We start from the raw sequence: 26,212 nt of genomic DNA on the forward strand, positions 1-26,212 counted from the left end.
GCTTAACCGAGAGCTTGCCGAGTGAATGGGCCGGTGTCTCTGCGGTGCGGTGGAGTTAACGTCGAGAATCTGAGCGCGGCGAGCTGCAGCAGCAGGGGAAGGGGTGAGGAGAGAGGTAGGGGCAAGGTACCTGGATGGAAGTGTGTGTGAAGAGGGAAGCTGGGGAGCGGCATGGAGAGGACTACTGGGGAGGGGAGAGCAGGGCCTAAGGAAACTGGGGGCCTGGGTCTCCGCCCAGCCTTTCAGCTGGAACAGCTTCTTCGGCGGAACTCAGTTCTTATAAACCAGGTTCCGAGCCGGTCTCAATATTCCGTTGGGCCGCTTCGACGCTCCCGAGGATTCTGCGTAGATACGGAAAGCCGGGTCCGCTGCCTGGGCCTCCGGAGGATAACAAACGCTAGATCTGCGCTGTCCAGTACGACAGCCAATAGCACCATTTGGCAATCCGAAGACTACACCAAAAAGTAACCTCATTAATAATCTTTATAATGACTAAATGTTGAAATGATCATCTTTTGGAGGTATTGGGTTAAATAACGTCTTGTTAAACTGAGTTTCACCAGTATTTACTTTTTTTTAAAATGTGGCACCTAGAAAATTAAAAATCGACATGTCTTGTTCGCATTATATTTCTACTGGACAGCGCTGCCTCATACAGTTACGTGTTGGATTTTGTCCTAGTTGCTTTTTACTCATTTGTTGGTTTAATCTTCTAAAAAAAAAAAACCCTTTAGGTAGATGTTATTGTCCTTGTTTTACGGATGACAAAACAAGACATTGGGTAAGTTGTCCAAGTTGATGCAGCCATTGAGTAGTGAAAGTGGGGTAAGAACTCAAGCAGCCTGATTCCCTGAGCTCCCTGTCTCCTAAATGCTTTGTATATGCTACGTTTCTGAGAGGCAGAACAGAAAAGTGGTTAGGAGCACCAGGCTATGGAACTAGATCCTGTTCCCATCTCATTTAGCCACTTACTACCTGATAACCCTGGGTAAGTTACTTGACGTTTCTGTGCCTCAGTTTGTACATATGTAAAATGGGGGTGAAAGCCTTTTATTTCATATAGTTGTTGAGAGGATTAAATAAGATAATGTTTGCAAAGTACCGAGCACAATGTCTGGCACATATTTGCTGTGCTTGTTATTCAACCCTGGCTACCTTTCTCTGCAGATTGATAGGTTAATTCTTACACATTCATTACATCTGTTGAAAAGTCACTTCCTCAGGGAAATGTTTCTTGTCCACATTCCCCCTGACCCTGTCCTCACCCCACTACCCAGATTAAGACAGCTACCCTTTGTTATAGGCTCAGCATCATATACCTCTCCCTCTTGCACTTATCACGCTTGTAACTTTACATATCAGTTATTTGATTTAATGCCTTTCCACTAATAGACTGTAAGATTCAGGAAGGTGGGGATATTGTCTAGTTTGGGGATCACATTGTATCCTCAGCAATAGCACAGTACCTGACACAAAATAGGAATTCCAGCAAATCTTTGGAATGAATGAGAGCTAATTTTTTGGCTGCCTTGGACATTGCTGGTTGGGACGTCTTGAGGCTAGCTCCGTTTTTTCTTTGGTAAATATTGATGACAGTAGTACTTAGCTCAGGTCCATTAAGAGAATTAAATGTGATAGTGCATTTGAAGCACTCTGCCTGGCAAATGGTAAATCCTTAGCAAATATAAATTATTATTAACAATTAGTGCAACAATTAGTGATTGGCCCCATCATGTACAGGCTTTGGAAAGTTCTTGCATTTTAGAGCAGTGACAGGCAGCCCTGGATAACATAGGATACCTTTTTTTTCCCCCTGCTTCTAAAATCCTGTATTTCTTCCTTCATCTTCATTCTCAAAGATTTTGCTTCCTAATTTACTGATAAATTGAAGACATTAGAAGGGCACTTAGGCAGACTCCCAACGCTATATCTACCTGCTTATCAGTGTACCCATATGCTTTCCTTTACTTTAGATGAAACATTTATGTTCCTGTCCAAAAATCAGACCCTGCACATTCATCACTCCAGTAGTTCTCCATGTTTCTATATCGTTAGTTTTCCTTCTCTCCTGGATCTATCCCATGTCATACAAGCATGCTGTTATTTTTTTCTTTTTTTTTTTTTTTTTTTTTTTTTTCTGTGGTACACGGGCCTCTCACTGTTGTGGCCTCTCCCGTTGCGGAGCACAGGCTCCGGACGCGCAGGCTCAGCGGCCATGGCTCACGGGCCCAGCCGCTCCGCGGCATGTGGGATCTTCCCGGACCGGGGCACGAACCCGTGTGCCTTGCATCAGCAGGCAGATTCTCAACCACTGCGCCACCAGGGAAGCCCTTAAAATTTTTTTTTAAATTATTTTTTCTTAAAAAATTTTTTGTCTTAAAAAAAAACCCCCAGAAACTTGATCTTACTTTCTCTCTAGCTACTGCTCCATTTATCTGCTCTTCTTTGCAGCAAAACTATGCTTGCTGTCTACTATTCTCCTACCATTCTTTCCAATTCACTCCAATCAGGCCCACATCTCCCCATCAAAACTACTCTTAGGGTCATCTCCTAATTGACCTCCATTAATTAAAATCCATTGGCCAGTTCTCAGTTTTCACCTTATTTAACTTAGCGTTTGGTGCAGTTGACCTTCTGCCTCCTTAATACATTTTTGTTTATTGACTTCTAGGACAACACATGCTCTTCATTTTCCTCCCACCTCACTGGTCATGCTTGAGTATACTTTGCGGTCTTCTTTCCCACCTCATAACAGGGCTCCAACCTTTGTCCTCTTCTCTTTAATTATGCTCATACTTTGGTGATAACAAAGCTCATGTATTTATGCTAATAACTCCCAAATTTATATCTCCAGCCCCTACCCTTCTCCTACTTTTATAGCCATTGCTTACTTGACACATTTCATGTTTTAAAACTTAAACCTCTTATTTTCTCTCCCAAACAGTCTTTACCCACAGTTTTTGATGCCTCAGCTATCGGCAAATCTATTCTAGTTGCTCAGCCAGAAGCTTTGGAGGCATTTTAAAATTCTCTTTCACACGTCCCACATTTCCATTTGTCAGAAAATCACGTTGGCTTTCCCTTCAAAATATATGCTAGATCTGACCATTTCTCATCACCTCCTATGGCAGCCACTCTGGTGTGAGCGGTCATCCCACCTGATCTTTCTGCTTCCAACTTGCTTCCCTCCAAACTACTCAGCGTATCAGCCAAAATGATCCTTTTAAATGTATCGTATCTCTACTCCAGACTTTGCAGTGATGCCCCATTTCACCCAGCGTAGAAGCTAAAGCCTTTATTTACAATGGCCTGATCTCCATATTCTCCTCTGTTATCTCCTCTGACCTATATATACTCTTATCTTGTTCATTCTTTGGACTTCCTTCAACTGTAGTGCTACACCTCTACTTGGAACATGATTTCCCTAAATAGTACATGGCTAATTCTCTTATCCTCTGCAAGGCTTTGCTCAGAAGCCACCTGAGGGGCTCCCCATTCAACACATTTTAAATTTTATCCTAGTTAGGATACACCCACCTCTTCCAAGCTTACTTACCCTGTTTTATTTATTTTTATTCCCATTTCCACTTTCTAGTGCATTTAGTTATTATATTATTATTGCTTGTCTTCTCCTACTGGAGGGTAAGTTTTATGAAAGCAGAGCCTTTTTTTGGGTCCGCTTGACCACTTGATGTATCTGAAGTGCCCATAATGGAGCTCGGCACATAGGCATTCAATAAGTATGTGTTGAAGGAAATGACTACATTGACTGGAGACATGGGAGAATAACTTAATAATGGCTTGTTGCTCTTTGAAGGCAAAGCTGATTTTAAGCCTGGCCTAAGAGCCTGGAACCAATTTGGAAAGGATGATGAGTGAGGTTGAGTTAAAGTGGAATGTTTCTATATATAATGTTTAAGTCTTTGCTTGAAAATCTAGAGTGAGATTGTTCTTTAATTACTCTGAACATGGTGTCTGTTTTGCATGCTTTCTTATGAATAACTAGGAAAATGCTAGTGAGTCTGTTTTCAATAAAGCACATTTAATGTGTTCAGGAAGTTAACACTGTTGTGAAAAATTGTGGACATGCTAGTCCTTACCTTATGAATCTTATTCAAAGCCACCTTTTTATATTTTAAGTAGCAGTTATGCTACTATAAAGTTTCTTGACTTCTTTTATTGTTGTCTTAACTTGGTTACCTGTATAGTGATATAATTATGAAAACATCCTACCTTAGCATTTAAGGAAGCTTAGCACACAATAACTGAATGGTTTCCTGATACTGCATTCCTTAGAAGCAAAATTAAATGTATTCATCTTTTTTTTGATTTGGTCTCAAATCGGGTAACAAAATAGTCAGACCTGGCTCTTAGAACAAGAATGCAAATTTGACCATTTAAAAGTCAGGAAGAAAATGCTGTGTTTTTATATGGCAGTGGTATTGAATATATACATACACACACATATCTTTTATTATTGATATGGAGTTTTTTGTTTAAGCTTAAGTACTTTTATTTCCTCTATTTACAGTAGACAGGAAAAAAATCATGGAGGCAGATATAATAGCAGATCTTAGATGCAAGCTCAAAGAAGTTGAAGAAGAGCGACTAAAAGCTGCACAGTATGGTTTACAACTAGTGGAAAGCCAGAACGAATTGCAGAATCAATTGGATAAATGTCGTAATGAAATGATGACCATGACTGAGGTAGGACACTATATTCCTCTGTTTACAAAGATGTGCTTAGCTACTGAAGATCTGTGCTGTCCAGCAATTATTAATATTATTTTTATTTTCTGAGGATTTTAGGCCTAGTTCCCACCCATCCCCATTAAAGGGAAATGAACTAAATGAATTTCTAATATTTTTTCTGACTCAGTGTGTTCTAAGTTTGAAACATAAGTTATTTTCACTCTCTTTACTACATACTGAATTTTAGACTTTGCTTTGTCTGCACTCTTCCTAGGTGACCTCACTTGTTTCATAGTTTTTGATAACATCTAAATGCCCCATGATTGTTACACCAAGTCCTTAGTTCTCCCCTAAAGTTTAGATTTTTGTATTCAATTGCCCACTAATGGGCATCTCAGACTTAACATAAACAGAACAGTTAATTCCCTGCCCACTAACCAAACATGCTCTTGCAAAATTCTTTACCTTACTTAGTAAATGTAATAACGTTCATCCAGTTACTTGAGCCAGAAATCTAGGAGTTTTACTCAATATCTTTCTGTCCCTTATTTCTAGTATTTAATCCATTAGTAAGCTCTAAGAACTTGACCTACAAAATATCTATACCACTGCCACTCTAGTTTAGACCACCGTCATCTCTCCCTTAGATTACTACTGTAGCCTTTTGACTAGGTTGCCTGCTTCCTGCATTTGCCATTCACACCATTCATTCTTCACACATCAGCCAAGTGGTCACTGAAGACTATACAAAAGATCATGTCACAGCCCTGCTGAAAGCAAAGAGCAGCTTCCAGTTTTATTTACAACAAAATCCGAGCTCCTTACCTGGATTTGTAGATCCCCATGTGATCTGACCTCTTTCAACCTTTGACCTCATCTCAAACTACTTTCCTTTGTTCTTAGCTATACTAGTCCTGCCTTATGGGCCTTACGGGAGCTGTTGCCTCCATCTGAGTGGTTCATCCCCCACTGTCATGAGAGACATGACATGAGAGGGAATTTTGTCTGTCTTGTTCACGGCTGTATCCCTAATATTTGGCATACATTTATTGAAAGAATGAATAAGTCAGTTTTATTTAATAAATGCTCAGTATTGTATTTAAACTTTGATCTCAAAGTTTAAATATATCCGGAAAAAAAACTAATGGCAACCCTTTTTAAAAATTTTCTCGTATTAAATCTAATTTTATTTATGTTATTTTTTAAAGCTTGTTGAAGAAGTTTGTACTAATGCCCTTTTTATCTTTAAACTTCCTTGACAGTAAGCAAAAGCCCTCTTAAATACTGCTTTTGTCTTAGCACTGTATTCATCTGAGTGGTGTTATGAACATTTATGAACATTTTTCAGATGACTGCATTCTGAAAGTGAGAGCAAATTCAGTATTTCTGTTTATACCTTGTCCACTGTTTCTTCATTTTACTCAGAGCTACAAGTAGAGCATATTATTATCAAACCAAATAATTCTCACTAGGAAAACTTAAATGCTATTAATTTTTTTTTTTTTTTCTAGCAGAGAGAACTTGACTCATTGACAGCCTTAGAGCACTTTTTACTTCGTTGGCAGGACATAGAAGAAGTTATCATATCCCTAGCACGAACGTTAATATAGTCTCAAAATACCTCTAGGGTTAACATTAATACTATCTACAGTTATTTCAGATTTAACATGTGGTTGTTACTTAGAAAGCAGCAAATGTGTGAAACAGGAATGATTCAGCTGAAGGTGAAAACTGCTTATGTGTGATGGCTTTAAGTTATTTTTATGTAATTGAATTATAATTGAATCTGTTTTCAGAATTATGAACAAGAAAAATATACTCTTCAGAGAGAAGTTGAGCTCAAGAGTCGAATGTTAGAAAGTTTGAGCTCTGAATGTGAAGCTATTAAACAACAACAAAAAATGCACCTGGAGAAATTAGAAGAACAGCTGAGCAGAAGCCATGGGCAGGAAGTGAATGAACTAAAAAATAAGGTTTGGATATCTCTGTATTTTAGAACAAAAATATTTCATGCTTATGCAACCATGTGTAAACTTTAGGTGACAGAAGATTTTCTTAGTAACATCTGTGCAAAACAGCTGAGATTAAGGGCTCCATCATTTTAATATTAGGAGTGGGAACACTGAGAAACAATAGTTCACCTAAGAGACTTGTATAAATAACATTCTATTAATTAAATAGGATTATTTAATTTTAGCAACTGAGTATTTGTTAGGGAGTTTTAGTTTAGTGGTCAGCATAACCTCCTTGCTTAGAGTGCTAGTCCCTTTTCAGAAAGACTAGTTCCCTAACCTTCACTGCAACTAGTGGTACACTTTATAATTCCACAAAAGAAGCCAATAGTTTTTGGTAAATTAATGTACATTAGAGTTGATACTTTATAGTTTGTTTATTGAAGATAAACTAATACATATGATCCACTTCTTACACAATTCCATAAGGGAGGTACCATTATTATCTCCATATAACAGATGAGAAAACCAATGTTTAAACAGATTGAGTAAAATTGGATAAGATTATAGAGCGAGAAATTAGCAGTCAAAATTTGCACTGAGGCTGTCTGATATCAAAGCCTGTTTCACTGTGTTTCATGTACCATCTTTTAAGATGTTTATATATACCTGTACCACCTATACTGTTAATTAATTCTCATTAAATTGACTCCCTTTTTAAATGTTTTCTCATTTTAAGTAATGGTATCAATGAAATATATTTGAGCTGGTTATGTTTTGTCCTAATGTGCAGTCAAACATAACTATCAAAATATGCTTTCATGTAATACTTAGGATCATCTTGCATACCACTCTGACAAATAATAATTCAGCTTCTCTGAAGCTTCTCTGAGTTAAGACACCAATAACTGTTAATGATGCTTTTTTTTTTCCTGGATATTATTTTCAGTTTAGCAGTAATTTTCATTACCTAAACAAAAAAGAGTAATGTAGGAAATATTCAGAGTCTGAAGTAAAGCCAGTTATAGAGATGGCTTTTTGGTGGAGTAAAGACCAAATAATTCAAAAAATATTTTCAGTCTTATTGATGTTCTCAAATTACTTGTGCCAATAATTTGGAGCTTTATTTGCTATCGTTCTTTCACTTATTTCTCATATTTAATCCATCAACAAGTTCTCAGAACTTGAGCTATGAAATACCCATCTCTGCTATAACACTGCAGTCCAGCTCACCATCGTCTCTCCCCTACTATCCAGGCAGCCTGCTTCCATCATTGCTGTCATACCACTTATTCTTCACACGGCAGCCAAAGTGGCCAGGAATCCAGACCTACTCTGATTACTTGTATGGATTATTTATATGCTTATAAAACAAGGCATGTCACTGTTTGTTAAAAGATGCCTAGCCTTGGCCAAATAGGAAACCCCAATCATCTCATCATACAATAAGTTTGGGTCATTCAGTGATGTTTTTCAGAAGAATGTCCACATTTCAACATAGATCAATCAGCTGAAATTTTTATTTCACATGATGAAAATAGAAAAGGGAAAAGAAATTATGCTAGAAGCCTCTTATTTTTTTAAATAGAAAACAAATACCAGGATATATTCTAAGAATGTTGAGACCCTATTGAAGATAATTCAATATAGATGATAATGATAACCCTGGACATCAAGCAAAAGCTTTTTATTGATAACAAGCCATTCAGTGAGTGTTAAGTGTGGTGCCACATGTTTTACCCACCCAGTCTCAGTTGAGAGCCTCACAGTAACGCAGTGATGGTAGGTACAATCACTTAACAGTTTTACATTTGAGGAATGTAAGTGAGACAGGTTAAACCTAGGCCTGACCCTAAAGCTTCACCCTTCTGCTATAAGTTCGTTCCCTTTAAACAGGCATACCTCAGAGATACTTCAGAGTCAGTTCCAGACCACCACAAAAAACTGAATATCACAGTAAAGTAAGTCACATGAATTTTTTAGTTTCCAAAGTAGTCTATTGAAGTGTGCGATAGCATTCGGTCTAAAAACAACAATGTATATACTTCAATTTAAAAATATTTTATGGTTAAAAATGCTAACCATCTGAGACTTCAGTGAGTCATAATCTTTTTCTGGTGGAGGGTGTTGCCTCCATGTTGATGGCTGCTGACTGATCAGGGTGGTGTTTGCTGAAGATTGTGGTAGCTGAGGCAATTTCTTAAAATAAGACAACAGTGAAGTTTGCTGCATCAGTTGACTCTTCCTTTCATGAGCGATTTCTCTATAGCATCAATGCTGTTTGCTAGCATTTTATCCGCACTAGAACTTCTTTAAAAATTGGAGTCAGTTGTCTCAAACCCTGCCGCTACTTTATCAACTAAGTTTATGTTATATTCTGTATCATTTGTTGTCATTTCAACAGTCTTCACAGCATCTTCACCAAGAGCAGATTCCACCTCAAGAAACCACTTTCTTTGCTCATCCATAAGAAGCAACTCCTCATCCATTAACATTTTATCATGAGATTGCCGCAATTCAGTCACATCTTCAGGTTCCACTTCTAATTCTAGTTCTCTTGTTATTTCCACTATATCTGCAGTTACTCCTTCACGGAAGTCTCGAACCCCTCAAAGTCATCCATGAGGGTTGGATTTAACTTCTTACAAGTTCTTGTTAATTTTGATATGTTGACCTCTTTCCATGAATCACAAATGTTCTTAATGGTATCTAGAATGGTGAATCCTTTCCAGAAAGTTTTCAATTGACTTTGCCCAGATCCATCAGAGGAATCACTATCTTAGATAGCTATAGTCTTATAAAATGTATTTAAGTAATAAGAATTGAGAGTCGAAATTACTCCTTGATCCATAGGCTGCAGAATGGATGTGTGTTACCAGGCATGAAAACAATATGAATCTCGTTGTACATCTTGCTTGGGTGACCAGGTGGATTTTCAGTGAGCAGTACTATTTTGAAAGGAATCTTTTTTCTGAGCAGTAAGTCTCAACAGTAGACTTAACATATTCAGTAAACCATGTTGTAAACAGATGTGCTGTCAGCCAGGCTTTATTGTTCCATTTATAGAGCACAGACAGAGTAGATTTAATATAATTCTTAAGGTGCCTAGGATTTTCAGAATGGTCAGTGAGCATTGGCTTCAACTTAAAGTCACCAGCTGCATTAGCCCCTAGCAAGAGAGTCAGCCTGTCCTTTGAAGCCAGGCACTGACTTTTCCTCTCGAGCTATGGAAGTTCTGGATGACATCTTCTTCCACTGGAAGGCTGTTTTGTCTACATTGAAAATCTATTGTTTGGTGTAGCCACTTTCAGTGATTATCTTAGCTAGATCTTCTGGATAACTTGCTGCAGCTTCTAAATCAGCACTTCCTGCTTCACCTTGCACTTTTTTTTTTATGTTATGGAGACAGCCTGTTTCCTTAAACTTCATGAACCACCTTCTGCTGGCTTCAAAATTTTCTTCTGAAGCTTTCTCCCCTCTCTCAGCCATCATAGAATTGAGGAAGAGTTTGGATTAGGCTTTGGCTTAAGGGAATGTTGTGGCTGGTTTGATCTATCTAGACGTCTGAAATTTTCTCCATATCAGCAGTTAGACTCTTTAGCTTCCTTATCATTTGTGTGTCCACTGGAGTAGCACTTTTAACTTCCTTGAAGAACTTTTCCTTTGCACTCACAGCTTGGCTAACTGTTTGGTGCAGGAGGCCTAGCTTTCGGCCTGTCTCAGCTTTTGACATGCCTTCCTCACTAAGCATAATCATTTCTAGCTTTTGATTTAAAGTGAGAGATAAGAACACTGAGAGGCCATTGTTAAGGTTAGTAATTAGCCTAATTTTGAGTTGTGTCTCGAATAGGGAGGCCCTAGGAGAGGGAGAGAGATAGGAATGACCATTCATTCGGTAGAGCAGTCAGAGCACACACAACATTTATCGATTAAGTTCACCTTCTTATATGAGTGTGGTTTGTGATGCCCCAAAATAATTACAATAATAACATCAAAGATCAATGATCACCATAACAAATATAATAGTAATGAAAAAGTTGGAAAGATTATGAGAATTTCCAAAATAAGGCACAAAGACAGGAAGTGAGCAAATACTGTTGGAAAAATTGCTTGGTAGACTCGGCTTGGCTCAGGGTTGCCATAAACGTTCCATTTGTTAAAAAAAAAAAAAAAAAAGCAATATCTGGGAAGTGCAATTAAGCAAAATGCAATAAGACAGGGTATGCCTGTATTCTTAGTGTTCCAAGATTTGGAACTATGTGACATTTTGGGAAAAGGAGTTAAATAGTCTTGTTCAGCTTGACTACCTTCCAAAATAGTTATCCTGCAGATACCAGAACAATTTGTATTGCAATTGTATGTTCTGATGACCTTCACTACCTTTTGATTTATAGATTGTGATTTTTTTTTTACCTTAGTTAGAAAAACTGAAAGCCGAATTAGATGAAGCTAGGCTTAGTGAAAAGCAGCTGAAGCACAAAGTGGATCATCAGAAGGAACTCCTTTCTTGCAAATCAGAGGAAATGAGAATAATGTCTGAACGTGTACACGAAAGCATCTCTTCAGAGATGCTGGCTCTTCAAATTGAGCTAACTGAAATGGAAAGTATGAAGGTAATTTTTATGGCATGTGTATTCTGGAGTTTTCTTTTTTTCCCTTGTATATTTTTCATGTTTTTGTAATAATCCTTATGAGCTAGTTTTAAGGTTGAAATATTTTTTGGCCTAACTTTGATCTAACTAATTAAAAAATGTTTTACAGAATTTTTATTTTTTTAATTTTTTAAAATAAATTTATTTATTTTTAATATTTGGCTGCATTGGATCTTTGTTGCTGCGCGTGGGCTTTCTCTAGTTCTCTACTGTTTGTTGAGGTGCACAGGCTTCTCATTGCGGTGGCTTCTCTTGTTGCAGGCTCTAGGCGCGTGGGCTTCAGTAGTTGTGGCTCGCGGGCTCAGTAGTTGTGGCTCGCGGGCTCTAGAGCGCAGGCTCACTAGCTGTGGCGCACGGGTTTAGTTGTTCCGCGGCATGTGGGATCTTCCCGGACCAGGGCTCGAACCCCTGTCCCCTGCATTGGCAGGTGGATTCTTAACCACTGCGCCACCAGAGCAGCCTTACAGGATTTTTAGATGGATTACTTCAAATAAAGTAAAGCTTTAGGTTACATGATTATGTAAGGCAGACTTTACTTTTAGATTAATAAAACTTCTGGAAGAATTTAGACATTTATCCTGATCCTAGTTTGTGTCATAAAAGCCCAATATAAAAAGTTGGTAGCATGGAAGTTGATATGTATATGAGTATAATTTTTTAAAAATTTTATTATGTACCTTATAACCTTTGACTATTTCTTAGTTTTAGTTTTGGGTGTGAACCACTGCTGATAGATAAACTGAACAGCTGCTAAATGAAGGATTATTCAAGAGAGTTTCTTCTTTTTCCATTCCTGTTGAATAGACCACCCTCAAAGAAGAAGTGAACGAACTACAGTACAGACAAGAACAGCTAGAACTTCTTAATACTAATTTAATGCGCCAGGTAGACCGGCTTAAAGAAGAAAAAGAAGAGCGAGAGAAAGAAGCAGTTTCTTACTATAATGCCTTAGAGGTGTTGTGATTACAGTAACATCATCTTTTCCAATTTATAATAAATTGTTTTCTTGCTAATCTAATCTCTATTAGCTAAATCGTTTTCTTTTGAACTTAGAAAGCTCGTGTAGCAAATCAAGATCTTCAGGTGCAGCTAGACCAGGCACTCCAGCAAGCCTTGGACCCTAACAGTAAAGGCAACTCTTTGTTTTCAGAGGTACTTAAAATATTCCATTGATTAAACTGGCATTTCACTTAATAAAAGCATAATTAAACATGTTAATATTTTCTAGGTGGAAGATCGAAGGGCAGCAATGGAACGTCAGCTTATCAGCATGAAAGTCAAGTATCAGTCACTAAAGAAGCAAAATGCATTTAATAGAGAACAGATGCAAAGAATGAAGGTACAGAATTATTATGATCAAAGATTTATTAAACCTATTTTGAATCAGCATTACATGTACAAATATATCAAAGAAAGCATCTTTTCCTTCAAGGAATATACTTACATAATTGTTTCTAGAACTGCATGATTTTAGAAAAAACTTTTTAGTTGAATGAAAGATCCCTTTTATATTTTACTTTAAAAAATTAATCTGTGTAGATTTAGTAGTGGTATTTTTAGCATCCATTGATTGATTGAGTTTTTAATTGTTACTCACTAGCCTTGCCAGAGAAATTGAGCTTTTAATTGTTACTCACTAGCCTTGCCATTAGCTCTTTCTTTGTAGAGTGGGAAAAAACAAGTATTAAAAAGTTTTTCTTTCCTACTGTTGGCCTAGTTTCTTTCTGAGGATAGCCCTAAGCTTCCTACTTCAACTAAAACTAGCTCTCTCACAAATCTTCAATTCTCCCACAAAGGCTTAGTTATAGACTGAAATTTGAATTTCCTTTCCTTGTAGTTTCTCAAGTCAAGCATATAAGCCCTTCTGATTTTAAGGGTTTGTTGGGCATCATTTCAGTCAAACAGCTGGTAACAGAAAAACATGCTGAAGTTAGAAAGATTCCAGTATTGTACCAATCCTTAGACTCCTGATCCCTGATCTGTTGTGCCTAACTCTCCTGAGGTGGTAACTAGAAGTCTGTAAGGCTTCCCGCCTCTTTTTCAGGATGATGAGATTCACCAAAGAAATAGGAAAGGTCAATGATTAAACTTTGGCATTAGATGACCTTGGGATTGAATCCTAGTCTGTCACTTGTTAGTTGTGTGACCTTGAGCAAGTATTTTTATTTTGCAGAGCATCAGTCACCTCATCTGTAAAACAGAGATGATACAACTTGACTCTTAGAGTTGTCCTGGAGTTAAATGAAGTGCCGACTTAAACAGTAGTTGTGGCTTTTATTTCTAAGGATTTTAACTGTGCCATCTGGTTTACTGAGGCTCTCCCCTATCTGGGAATTGTTTCTTTGTAAATTTTCTCATATTTGCTCTTTGTTTTCTTTTTGTATTTGTTGGGCTACTGTTATTAATCTCTGAATGTTCCCGTGATACCCCAGACTGTCTTTAGACACAGGTAGCATTCTGAATCTTCTGAGGCTAAATGTGTCTAGCCTCCAGTTTGAAGCAGGAACAAAGAGTGGATCCTTAAAAATGTTAAAAGTCACCTTTCTCTCTTACTTGTAACCATAGCTAAAACTTCGTATCATTGCTCGCTTTACTCAAAAATGTATTTAAATTAATTGATGTTTTTTAAGAACTCCAGAAATTTTCAAAGGCAGAAAGGATCGCTAGGTTTAGACTTTAGTTAATTTCCTTCTGATTGCTGTGTAACTCCAAGTTTAGGTGGAGTCATAATAAGGTAAGTTGATCGCTGCTCTTACAAAATAAATTTATACTTGTATTAAAGGTTGCTTCAGTATCCTTAGATTGCCTTTTACCTTTGCTTTCCATCCTTGTTCTTTGTGAATCGAACATTTGTGAATGTGAGTAGCCTAATAATTCCCCCCCGTAATGCTACTGAAGTTAATCAGGATTTCTGAGGAACTGCTTCAGACCCTTAATGAGAGCGCACATGATGAGGACAGCACAGCATTTGGCCGGGCTCACTTACTGCGTAAGTGATGTGCTTCCAGACCACAGCCATGCAGCTCAGTTATGTTTCACAGAAGTACAGGTAATTGTTATGGACTTCAGATATCACTCATAGGTAGTCCAAATAAGTACTGAAGAGTTATGTCTAACTAGATTATTGGTATAAAATGTTTTCAAATTTTTCTAGTCTAGTATTAGACTAGAAATAGCTAATTAGTTTAGCTTCCAAAATGAGGTCAAAGTAATATAGTACAAAATATGAACTGTGTCGAAAATATGGTTATCAGACTCTTCCTCTCCCCCACTCAATTTTTATGGGAGGAGGGATTTTTTTTTTTTTCTAGTTACAAATCGCCACATTGCTACAAATGAAAGGGTCTCAAGCTGAATTTGAACAGCAGGAACGGTTACTTGCCATGCTGGAGCAGAAGAATGGGGAAATTAAACATCTCTTAGGTGAAATTAGGAATCTGGAGAAATTTAAGGTATGTATAAACACCTTTAAAAAAACACAGCCAAATTTTGGTTTGAGTATCTTAATCCTTCTAACTTGAACGAGTTTCTTTATTATGTAATTAATGTATAATTTCCGTTGAGATTTACCAATATTTAATGTTTTCTTCTAGTTTCTTTATGCTTTTCATATCTCTTGCTGTTGTAAATTGTAACTCAGTTATACTCAGAGTGCCCATATCTTTAGTGTACAACTTAATGAGTTTTACATACATATACCCCCTTATAATTACTCCCCAGCTCACGATATAGAATACTTCCAGCACTCCAGAGCAGCACTGTCATGTCCCTTTTAAGTGAGTCCTCCCACCTTCTAACTTTGTATCAGCTTTACATGTACAGATACTCTTGAACTTCGTATAAATGGAATCATTCATTACATACTCTTTTGCTTCTGTCTTCCACTCAACATTATGTCAGTGAGATTTGTTCCTCCTGTTGAGTGTTACCAGTAATTGATTCTTCTTCGGTGCTCTCCACCTCTGTTTTTTAATGGATGCGTAGTAATACTTTTGTCACATTGTCCAGTATTATGTGGCAACTGGAATTCATAGAGGTCTTTAATACGCTATTTAAAATTTTTTGAAATAAATTCAAAGTCCCAGAAAAGTCATGAAATTATTTCTATACACCCTTCACCCAGATTCCCCAATTATCAATTTCACCACATCTGCTTTTTTATTTTCTCTCTCTCCATGTATGTACATTTTTATCTTAAACATTTGAGAGTAAGTTGCAAACCAGATACCCCGTAACCCTTAGGTTTTACCTCAGTGTTGAAGCTTATCCTTTTATATAACCGTAGTATTGATACAATGATCAAAATCAGGAAGCTAACATTGATATGCAGTTTTAGCTAAGTTGCCTTTTACATTTTACCAATTACCACTAATGTCCTTCTTGGAAAACAAAAATACCCAAATGCTTTCCTTTCTAGGGTCCAATCTGTGATCATTGTCTTTTTTTTTTTTTTTTTTTGCGGTACGCGGGCCTCTCACTGTCGTGGTCTCTCCCGTTGCGGAGCACAGGCTCAAGACGCGCAGGCTCAGCGGCATGGCTCACGGGCCCAGCCGCTCCACGGCATGTGGGATCTTCCCAGACCGGGGCACGAACCCGTGTCCCCTGCATCGGCAAGCCGACTCTCAACCACTGTGCCACCAGGGAAGCCCCATATGTTGTCTTTAATTGCCAAGTCTCTTTAGTCTCCCTTAACCTGGAACAATTCTGTAGGCTTTCTTTAACTTTTATGACCTTGACATTTTTGAAGAGTACAGCCGTTTGCTTTGTAGATTTTCTCTCATTTTAGGGTGTGTGTGATATAATTAGATTCAGGCTATGTATTTTTGACGGAAAACTACAGGAGTATTATTATACCCTTCTCAATGTGTACATCAGGTGGCACATAATGTCTGTTTGTACCATAACTGGTTATATTAACCTTGATTGGTTGTGGTTATGCCTGCCAGGTTTCTCCAGTGTACGGTTACGATTCTTCCCTTTGTAATTAATAAATATCTTGGGGGGAGTTACTTAGACCAAGTATATATCTGTTTTTCCTTATACTTGAACATTCATTGATGATTCTTGCCTGAAACAGGTTCTGTGATGATTGCCAAATGATAATTTCAGCATTCCTTCTACATTTATTAGTTAGAAGAATAATAGAGGGATTGAAAAGAACTTTCCTCCTTGCTTATTTATTTATTGATATCATATAGCCTCATGAATTCTTATTTTATCCTGTGGATTGTAGTCTGTAACTTCTTTATTTACTCTGATCGCCCAGATTTGGCCAGCAGGAATACTTCCTTACTCTGGCACAACAAGATATTCCTAGCTCACCTGCCCCAGCCTTGGAATCAGCATTTCTGCAAGGAGCGCAGGTTCCTTTAAGTGGACAATGGCGCTTAGAAACCAAGAACTGGGCACTAGATGTGCTTATTGCTACTGGAATGTCATCACTTCTAGACCCTTTTAGCAGACAGAACTAGAAGTCTGTGTGCGTATATTTAGTGTATTTATGTATGCGTTATATGCATATTTATGAATGTTTTGTGTGAGTATATGTATTATATATATATACACATACGAAAACCTTGATTTCATACTTAAGAACTCCAGTTTGAATCTGATACCACAGGCTTCACTGCCTACCCCATTTTATCCACCAGTGAAAAACCTGGTGGTTATTGTCCTCAATATATTTGCTTATTTACTCATTCTTAGAATACATATATTGATAGTTTCGGAATTACCCTACTCACTGAAGTTCAGGATTTGTTTGTAGTTTTTTGTTTTTAGCCTGAGGGTATATAGTCAAAATACTGTGTTCAAAAGTTAACTTGGGGTTTTTTTTTTCCCCTCCTCCCTTACTCCTCTTTGGTATGAGTGTGTTATGCATCTGAAATACAGTTAGGTTTGTTTGTTTCTGTTTCTATTTTGTTTTGTTGCCCTCCATCCATCCTTGTTGAATTTATGTATATACTTTTTTCCATGTGAAACATTAACAAGGTTCTAAAAGAACTATAAAGAAGACACACTCAGAGACATATCTGTCTCCCCATCCCTCCTATGCTGTTTCCACCCCACCCCTTTAGGTAGCCAATTTCATTTGTTTCTGATTTACTCATGCTGCTTCTTTTTGCAAAAAGAGCAGCTTTATATAGGCTTTATTTTCTCCCTTTTTTTTTTTTTTTGGACAAAATGTAGCATAACACAGATAGTCTTTTATACTTTCCTTTTTTTCATTTAACTTTAACCTGGAAATCACTTCATCTCAGTTTAGAGAGACTTCCTAATTCATTAACAGCAACAGAGAATTCCATTTTATGGATTCTCATACATTCTCCTGTGTCTGGGTATTTAGATTATTTCCATTATTTTGCAGTTATATACAGTGCTATATATACAGTGCTACAAAGTACATTTTGCATATATTTGCGTTTCCTTATTGTTGTAGATGTATCATCAGGGATAATTCCTACAGTGCAATTGCTGGGTCAAAAGTAAATTAATACATAGTTTTGTTAGATGTTCCCAAACTCCTCCACATGGCTTGTACCAATTTTGATTCCCACTGGCAATAATGTATCATAGTGCATATCATTGTTTCATAGGTGTATTTATTTGCCTGTGTGTATAGAGGAATTAACACGTTTTCTTGTAGTATTTGTACAGTTTCACTTTTTACATTTAGAGATCTGATCTCTACTGAATTTTATTCTCGTGTATAGTGTGAGATATAAGTCGAGTTTTATCTTTTCCAAATAACTAGCCAGTTGTCCCAGCATCATTTATTAAGAAGTCAATCTTGGTGGCAGTGATTTATTTATTTGTTTACTTTATTTATTTATTTACTGGCTGCATTGGGTCTTCATTGCTGCGCGCGGGCTTTCTCTAGTTACGGCGAGCGGGGGCTACTCTTCGTTGTAGTGTGCAGGCTTCTCATTGTGGCTTCTATTGTTGCAGAGCATGGGCTCTAGGCATGCGGGCTTCAGTAGTTGTAGCACGTGGACTCAGTAGTTGCAGCTCATGGGCCCTAGAGCTCGCAGGCTTCAGTAGCTGTGGCGAGTGAGCTCAGTATTTACAGTGCATGGGATCTAGGGCACGCAGGTTCATTAGTGGCTCGCGGGGTCTAGAACACAGGCTAAGTAGTTGTGGCACATGGGCTTAGTTGCTCCACAGCATGTGGGATCTTCCCGGACCAGGGATCAAACCTGTGTCACCAGCATGGGCAGGCAGATTCTTAACCACTGTGCCACCAGGGAAGTTCCTGTGGCAGTGATTTAATATGACACCTATACCATATATCAAATTTCCATTTATGCTTGAGTCTATTTCTGGATTTTCCATTCTATTCCGCTGGCCTACTTCTCTGCACATCAGACTCATGCTTTTAATTTTAGAGGTTTTATAGTATGTTTTGTCTGGTAAGGCTATTCTCCCACCATAGCTTTTCTTTCTCAGCATTTTTCCTGGCTATTCTTTCATGTTTGTTTTTCCCTATGAACATCTTGTCTAGCTCCAAAAAACATTTGTTGGCATTTTTATTACGACTGCATTGAATTTATAAATTAACTTAGGGAGCACAGATATCTTCTCACTAAAGAATTAATTAAAGTTTACAAATGACAAATTTTGTAAACATTAATAACCTTTTAGGCATTCTAAATTGTAGCCGTTAGTGTATCATAAAATTTTAAGTTTATATAACTCTCTTTCTCTTGTAAGAGCTGTTGAAAGGACTGCAATTTTGGTTAAATTTGCAAAACATCTCTTGGCAGGTGTGTGTGGCTCACTAGTGGACTCTGCAGTATACTTTGACAATTACAGTTTTACATTAGGGGCTTTTACCTGCAATCTCTGAAATTGTTTACACGTTTTTAAGCAGATTTACATTTTTTTTTCCCCCTAGAGAAATTGTACAGAGATTCCATCAGAATCTCAGAAGAGTGGGCACCAAAAATAACTGTAAGGATCTCCACTCTTTTTTATATTTTTGTAATTTATGGCTTTGTCATAAAGGCCAGAACTAAACCCTGTGAGTATTTGTTTCTTCCATTTTAAAAGCCAGAAGAGAGAAACCAGAGGGAGGATACAGGTGTACTTAGAACCATAGGCTTTGGAGACAGATCTGCGTTCAGATTCTGTCTTCTCAGTTTACTTGCCTGTAGCATTGTGAGCCCGTTCCCTCATCTGTAGGAGAGGAATGCTCATTCTTGTACCTACTTCAGAAGGTAAATGAGTTAAGTGGATAGTGCTTAGCACAGTGTCTGCCATATGATAAGCATTCAACAAGTGGTAGCTGATACTATTATTAATAAACCTATGCTACCCTAATTTGTTACTTATTTTAAGTAATAAGAATTGTTTTCTTTAGAGTTTATATGAAAGTATGGAATCTAAGCCTTCAGCCAACTCTGTTGCTCTGGAAGATGACACCTATTACACAGATTTACTTCAAATAAAGCTTGAAAACTTAAAGTAAGTGTTGGGGGCTTGGGAAGACAGAGACTCTTTTGACTTGCTTATAATAAGTGGTTATAGTTTCGTTTTTAAATTGCCAAAAGAAAATTCCAGAAAGGAATGGCAACAGAAATACCTCTGTGCAGCAAATGAGATTTATTCAAGATATAATTAGTGCTGGTTATTGAAGAAAAATACTTTCAATGAATAATGAAATGTTTTTAGTTCTTTATGTTTTTCATAAAGCTTTTCAGATTAGTAAGTAAAAAAGAACTTTAAAGTAGAAAATGTTCTTATAGTCTAAATTTTTGAAGAATACATATCATGTAACTTAAAACTTAAAGGAATTTATTTATACATGCGTAAATGTGGAAAATATGCCCCCCTTTGTTCATTTCCTTTGAAATGAGATTGTTTTTCTAATTTGAAACTGCTATTGTTAAAGCTTATTTTGCTTATTGTTTCTTTCTTACTAAAAACCCAGGGAAATATATTTTACTAAGAGTTCAAATATATAATATAGTAAATAATTTGTAGTAACTATTACACTTGCTTATTGTGTTATTTTAATACTCCTTGGTTCTCTTTTTTTTTATTAATATAGCAAAGAGAATGAAAGCACTAAAGGTGAATTGTCCATCCAGCGAATGAAAGCATTATTTGAGAGCCAGCGGGCTCTGGATATTGAGCGAAAACTTTTTTTGAATGAAAGGTGCCTCCAGCTTTCCCAAAGTGAAAATATGAAACTGAGAGCTAAACTAGATGAGTTAAAACTGAAGTATGAACCTGAAGGTATGTATGTCTCATATTTTGTCTTTTATATCACGAGAAGCTCTGAGAGATCATATCATTTTTTTTTCCTTGCCACAGCTTTATGCACATCATATTACAAACTAATTTGTGGCTATGTATCTGTATTTAATAAATTTATTGCTACAAAATGTGTAGGAAAATTCAAAGAAACTGGGTACTAGATGTGCATGAATATAATGGGTATTCTTTTTGGATATCTGTATAACAGAACCTTGACATTTGAGACTTTTCCATTTAAGATTGCAGCATCTTATGTAATACCAAAGAGTTCAGTTTTGTTGAGGCAACTGATGTTTGAGAGCTATATTAGTTAATACTAATGTTTATAGAAAACTTAAAATAATGGAGACTTAAACAAGATAGGTATTTATTCCTCTCCATGATAAAAGTCTGGAGGGGGCATTCTAAGACTGATCAATGTCAGGATCTAGGCTTCTTTTGCATTGTTCATCAACATGTATCTCCTTGAGCAGAATTTAGCTACATGGCCTTACCTGCCTATAGGAATAGCAGAGAAATTCAGCCTTGATTCTCAGGGTCCATGTTCCCAACTAAATCTTTGGGATTCTATTAAGGAATAGCAGGACGGATATTAGAGGACAACTATCAAGTGTAATCACTGAGATAGGAAATAGCCTAAGCATATAGGCTCTGCATATGATACATTTTAAAAAGTGATTTTACATTATGTAAATTAAAAAATAAAAGGCCCAAAATAAAAGAGTCTAAGAATGTGATGGGTCTTAGACCAAAAAAAAAGTTCTGTTACATGTTTTAGGTTATAGATTTTTCAGCCCCTATACTGTTCACATGCCTACAACTTTCTCTTCATTATTATTTCAGTGACTGAAGTGATTCTCAACAATAGTGGGGAGGTTGTCAGCAATAATAAGGATTCTTTATAGTTTAAAAAAGCTTCTTTTTCTCTCATCCTTTCCCCCTTCCCTGATTAATAGCCTGTCCTGATTAAGAATTATCCGTTTCAAATTTCAAAGGTCTGCTGTGAACTGAATACAGCAAGCAGGAGGAAGTATAATGAATCTAGATGGTGTGGATTTCAAAGGAGCAGTGCTAGAGAAAGGGAAAATACTGATTTAAAAACAATAGTGATACCAACAGGAACACCAGCCCCACATTCAACCATGGTTTCTCCAACCTCACCAATATTTTGATTTTGAAAATGAAAGACACATTGGTATGGGGGTACAGAAAAGGTATTAGAACAGTTAATTCTGTGACTGTGTATATGGACCCGCATAAGGGATGGAATGATGTTATGTTAATCCTTATAAGACACAGTATTGAGTCTTCACTCAGTGGGTGCTTTTAATCCCCATTTTACAGGTAAAGAAAACAAAGCTCACGCCTTAGATTAAATGTGAATGCATATAGCACCTTAAATGTGAATGCATATAGCACCTTGACACGGTGCTTTACACTTAGCAGTTGCTCAATAAATGATGACTATTATTATACAAGGTTTAAAAAAAGAAAGAATACAAAGCTCAGAGAGGTTAAGGACTTTCCCAAGGTCACCCAGCTGCAGAGTGTTGTTAGCACTAGGATTAGTATCTGGATTCCTTGACTCTTCGCCACTATATCCTTCCTGATTTCCATGGTGAGATCTTATGAAGCCCCATGCAACTTTTATCATAACCCTAGAAGAGAACATTTAAGTGTTCATTCCTAGAGAGTCAAATATATTGAGATCCTAAGGAAAAATTTATAGCCAGATAACCTTGAAAAGATATAGTTAATGGAATCCATGAAAAAGAAAGGATTAAAGACAATGTATTTCAGTAAGGAGATGAATGGGTCTTAAAGGAATGGAAGTGGAAAAAAAGGAAAGGAAAAAAATACATTTATAACTAGTGCTACCTTATGTTGATTGTGTGTTTGATTTATTGACTAGGTCTATTTTTAATTGTTTTTTTCCTCAGAGAAAATTGAAGTGCCTGTACTCAAAAAGAGGCGTGAGGTACTTCCTGTGGATATAACTACCCCTAACGATGTATGTACCACCAGTGCTGTTGAGGAAGAAGTTTATAGATTACCACCTCAGAAAGAGGAGGTACAGTCCTGTCCTAACAATTTAGAAGATAACTTGCAGTTGGAAAAGACAGTTTCTGTAAGCACATCAGGAGTCATTCTGTCTCCTTACAAAAATCTGTCCGTGGGTCCTCAGCCAAGAAAGGAAAAGAAATGTGTTAAACTTATAGGAGTTCCAGCTGAGTCGGAAGCCTTAAGTGAAAGAAGTGGAAACACCCCTAACTCTCCCAGGTCAGTGTCCTCTTTCCTTCAAGGCAGTGAGCAGCCTTCTCCATCTCTTCTCTATCGCTGCATGAACTGCACTATCTGTTTCTTTATCTATTTTCTTAGTATTGCATGCAGTATAATTCCCCAATTTCATCTGCCTACCTTCCGATTTTCTAAAACTTTAAGAAAGACTAAAATGATTACAGGGGAAAAGGACTCCTGAATAAGGGAATTGTTTTAAAAAGTAACACTTTTCTATGTCATGAGGCAGAAATACCCCAGTCTAGTACCTCTTTGAATGTTTTGTTGGTTTGAATAAATGTACAGTTTTATTTTTTTCCTGGTTCAAGAGTTGCCGTGAAAAAATATTAACTTATCTCCTAAAAGGGCTTTCCATTAGTCTAAGAAATTTCAGCCTTCCAAAAAACTGTTAGGTGAAATGTTTTATGGCTTTTGAAATTGTTTATCCTAAGCCTTCAAGAATGTGCTTTAATACCTATTCTGACATTTTAAAATATCAAAGGTAATTCATTTTCAATTTACACCCAAACTTCAAAGCCTCTAGTTTCTGCATAATTGAGTTTGTGGCTAAAAGAGGAAGTGTCAGACATGTGTGTCTGTAGGAGTTAATGTTTTAAGGACCTTATCCTTTAAAAAAAAATTAAAATAATAGAAGGCAGAAGGTAAGAGAAAGTGAGTGGAAGGAAAAGGTAGGTACAGTGGCTGAGGTTAGGGTGGTATAAGAAACACGTTCTTGGGCTTCCCTGGTGGCTCAGTGGTTGAGAGTCTGCCTGCCGATGCAGGCGACAGGGGTTCATGCCCCGGTCCGGGAAGATCCCACGTGCCGCGAAGCGGCTGGGCCCGTGAGTCATGGCCACTGAGCCTGCGCGTCCAGAGCCTGTGCTCCGTAACGGGAGAGGCCACAACAGTGAGAGGCCCGCGTACCGCAAAAAAAAAAAAAAAAAAAGAAACACGTTCTTGGTGTGTGTGGCAGGACCAAGAATGGGCAAAAAAGAAGTGAATGTGGAAAATGGAGAAGGTAAAAAAAGATGATAAAAGATGAAGGATGTCTTTATGCAGTGGAATGATAAATGTAATTAAAATAAATAGACATTATAAAAATTAAGCATATTGATGTGAAAATAGTTAGCTTGGATTGTCTGCTATGAAAGGAGATCTTTAAGGTACTCCCAGGGTCAGTCTTTGATGGAGGGGTACAGAATAAGACATTTTACTAGTATGCATTCGAACTGAAATAGTAAGACATAGCCCACCTTATGTAAAAGGGCTTTCTTGTATGTTTTATCTGATTTGTTTTCAAGTCTTCCGTGCTACTAAACAGTATTCAACAAAGAAAGCACTTCAACAATATTGCAGTTATTAGAATTAGTAATAGGAGTAATACTCCATTTCTTGAAATTTTATGTAATCACATTATAACCCATAAGTCACATAAAATCAAAGCTTAATATTCTCAAGGAAGAAGCAGCTTTAAATGAATGATATCTGATACACACATGGTTTCGAGTAGTTCTGAAGTGAATTCAACAGGTTATGCTTGTATATATGTGATTCACTGTGTATGTGTGTTTTGACCATTTTATATTCCTGGAGGTGAATTTCCAGAATTGATCAGTGCAAACCTTACTATCTACGTTGTCTTCATTTCTTTTTCTGCCTTTTTTTGCTTGATAAAAATTATTTAAGCAAATGTATTTAGCTACTTGTTTGACTCAAGTAGCACGTTGGAATTTTTTGTCTTGCTAAACAAAAACAAATAAAATAAGAAAACATTTGTTTTTTTGTGTGTGTGTGAGTCCATCTGCTAACTTTAGATGTTTCCAACCTTTTGCTCTCTGCATGATTAACTTAGACACACAATCCTATGGTAATACTGTAATAATAAATACGGCTTTTATTGGGAACTTCACTATTGCATGCTTTATAAATTTAATTGATGCTCTTGTTATAAAATATCCTTATAGGCACTTTAAAATATCTCTTCACTTTTTTTTCTTAAATTATTATTTTGCTAGTTGAAATTCAGTTTGAGTTTTAATGAGATAAATAGACGTCTATTCATGCAGCCCAGGATTCCTTGTTAATTTTTATCTTGTGTTTGCCTTTTGTAAGTCATGTTAACATTAAAATACTGCTCTAGCATTAAAATCTTTTTTTTAGTTGTGTTTATCATGATAGGCACCCTCATTATATTTTAATTCTTTAATTTAGGCTTTGCCATGGCTTTTTATTCAACCTTAAAGACATTTCTTTAGACATTTGAAAAATTAAGTCTATTGATATAAAAAGGTTCTTTTAGTGCAGCAGTGACTTAGTTTTTTTAATGGTATTGAAGTCAACTATAATTTTTCTCCTTATATACCTAAAAAAAAAAAAAAATCACCATGTCTCATTAAGAGGTCCATTATACTGGTGGATTGTTTCTTCTTTAATTTTTCCTAACCACATTTGAATTCAGAGTGGATGCTTTAATGCCTGTAGGTTAGCTGCTGAATCAAGGCTTCAAACAGAAGTTAAAGAAGGGAAAGAAACTGCAAGCAAATTGGAAAAGGCAACCTGTAAGAAATCACACCCTATTGTATACGTGTCCTCCAAATCAACTCCAGAGACCCAGTGCCCTCAGCAGTAAAGACTTAATAAGAGTAAGGTACCACTTGCCCAAAAGATTGCTCTGGAGGTTAGTTAAGATTGTCTTTATCTGAAGTATACCATCTTGTAGCTTATTTCCTTCTACTCATTGTGCCAGGAACTGGCATTTTCATGCTCCTTTGACCAAACATTCAAAATGTGGTTGTGATTCTAACCAGGAGAGTTCCCTAAGTGATGAACTATGAATCACAGTGAATAAACCATTAGCTGAAGGAAAGTGTTATTACAAATTTATTGGTTACATTGTATACAGATTTTTAAAGTACCTTCAGAGCCATATATATTTGAAAAGAGAACACATTAACTATTATATTTTCCTATGTACATTTTTATGAATGCAGTTTTTCACTGTGTTGTGAAAATAGAAAACTTGGTTTAAAAATATATATTATATTGTAACTAGATTTTGTCAGCGTGTAAAGCACATATGTTCATCTTTGTATTCATATACATGATTTAAATTTTGTCTCAATTACATGAAAAAAATAATTTTGAAATTTAAAATAAAACTGCTATAATTTATCCCCTTTTTGTTTTTTTACTCTATAGATAATAGCATGTTATCAAAGGGAATAAAGGAAGAAAAAAGAAACTTCAGGGATTCTTAATTCCCTGGTACATATAATTTTTATATATATATATATGTATATATATATATATACACACACAGACATAGATACACACACACACAAAATATATATATTTTCAATTCTAAACTTTACAAATAAAGAC

The 26,212-nt window shown here is 36.7% G+C and overlaps 1 protein-coding gene across 3 annotated transcripts; it reads left to right on the plus strand.

The window, feature by feature from the left end:
- SPDL1 (spindle apparatus coiled-coil protein 1) lies at positions 1–26,212 on the plus strand. Of its 3 annotated transcripts, XM_022595208.3 has the most exons (12): positions 1–115; positions 4,532–4,707; positions 6,489–6,665; positions 11,063–11,257; positions 12,101–12,250; positions 12,350–12,448; positions 12,525–12,635; positions 14,608–14,748; positions 19,656–19,759; positions 20,346–20,533; positions 22,495–22,834; positions 25,313–26,212. In XM_022595208.3, the coding sequence occupies exons 2-12, from the start codon at positions 4,549–4,551 to the stop codon at positions 25,458–25,460; spliced, it is 1,812 nt and encodes a 603-aa protein (XP_022450916.1). In that variant the 5' UTR covers positions 1–115; positions 4,532–4,548; the 3' UTR covers positions 25,461–26,212. The 3 variants fall into 3 exon arrangements, with proteins under 3 accessions (XP_022450916.1, XP_022450914.1, XP_022450913.1); XM_022595206.2 differs by lacking the exon at positions 25,313–26,212 and having other exon boundaries at positions 1–464; positions 22,495–25,284; XM_022595205.2 differs by lacking the exon at positions 25,313–26,212 and having other exon boundaries at positions 22,495–25,284.

Source organism: Delphinapterus leucas, chromosome 3, assembly GCF_059928025.1.
Source record: "Delphinapterus leucas isolate spDelLeu-1000000601 "Yukka" chromosome 3, BTC_Dleu_Yukka2, whole genome shotgun sequence".
Classification (NCBI taxonomy): Eukaryota; Metazoa; Chordata; class Mammalia; order Artiodactyla; family Monodontidae; genus Delphinapterus; species Delphinapterus leucas.

Coding starts and splice junctions, on each gene's coding strand:
- SPDL1 (XM_022595206.2), top strand. CDS start 4,549: ATGGAGGCAGATATAATAGCAGATCTTAGATGCAAGCTCAAAGAAGTT. Junction 4,708..6,488: donor AAATGATGACCATGACTGAG/GTAGGACACTAT, acceptor ATCTGTTTTCAG/AATTATGAACAAGAAAAATA. Junction 12,251..12,349: donor CTTACTATAATGCCTTAGAG/GTGTTGTGATTA, acceptor TTTTGAACTTAG/AAAGCTCGTGTAGCAAATCA.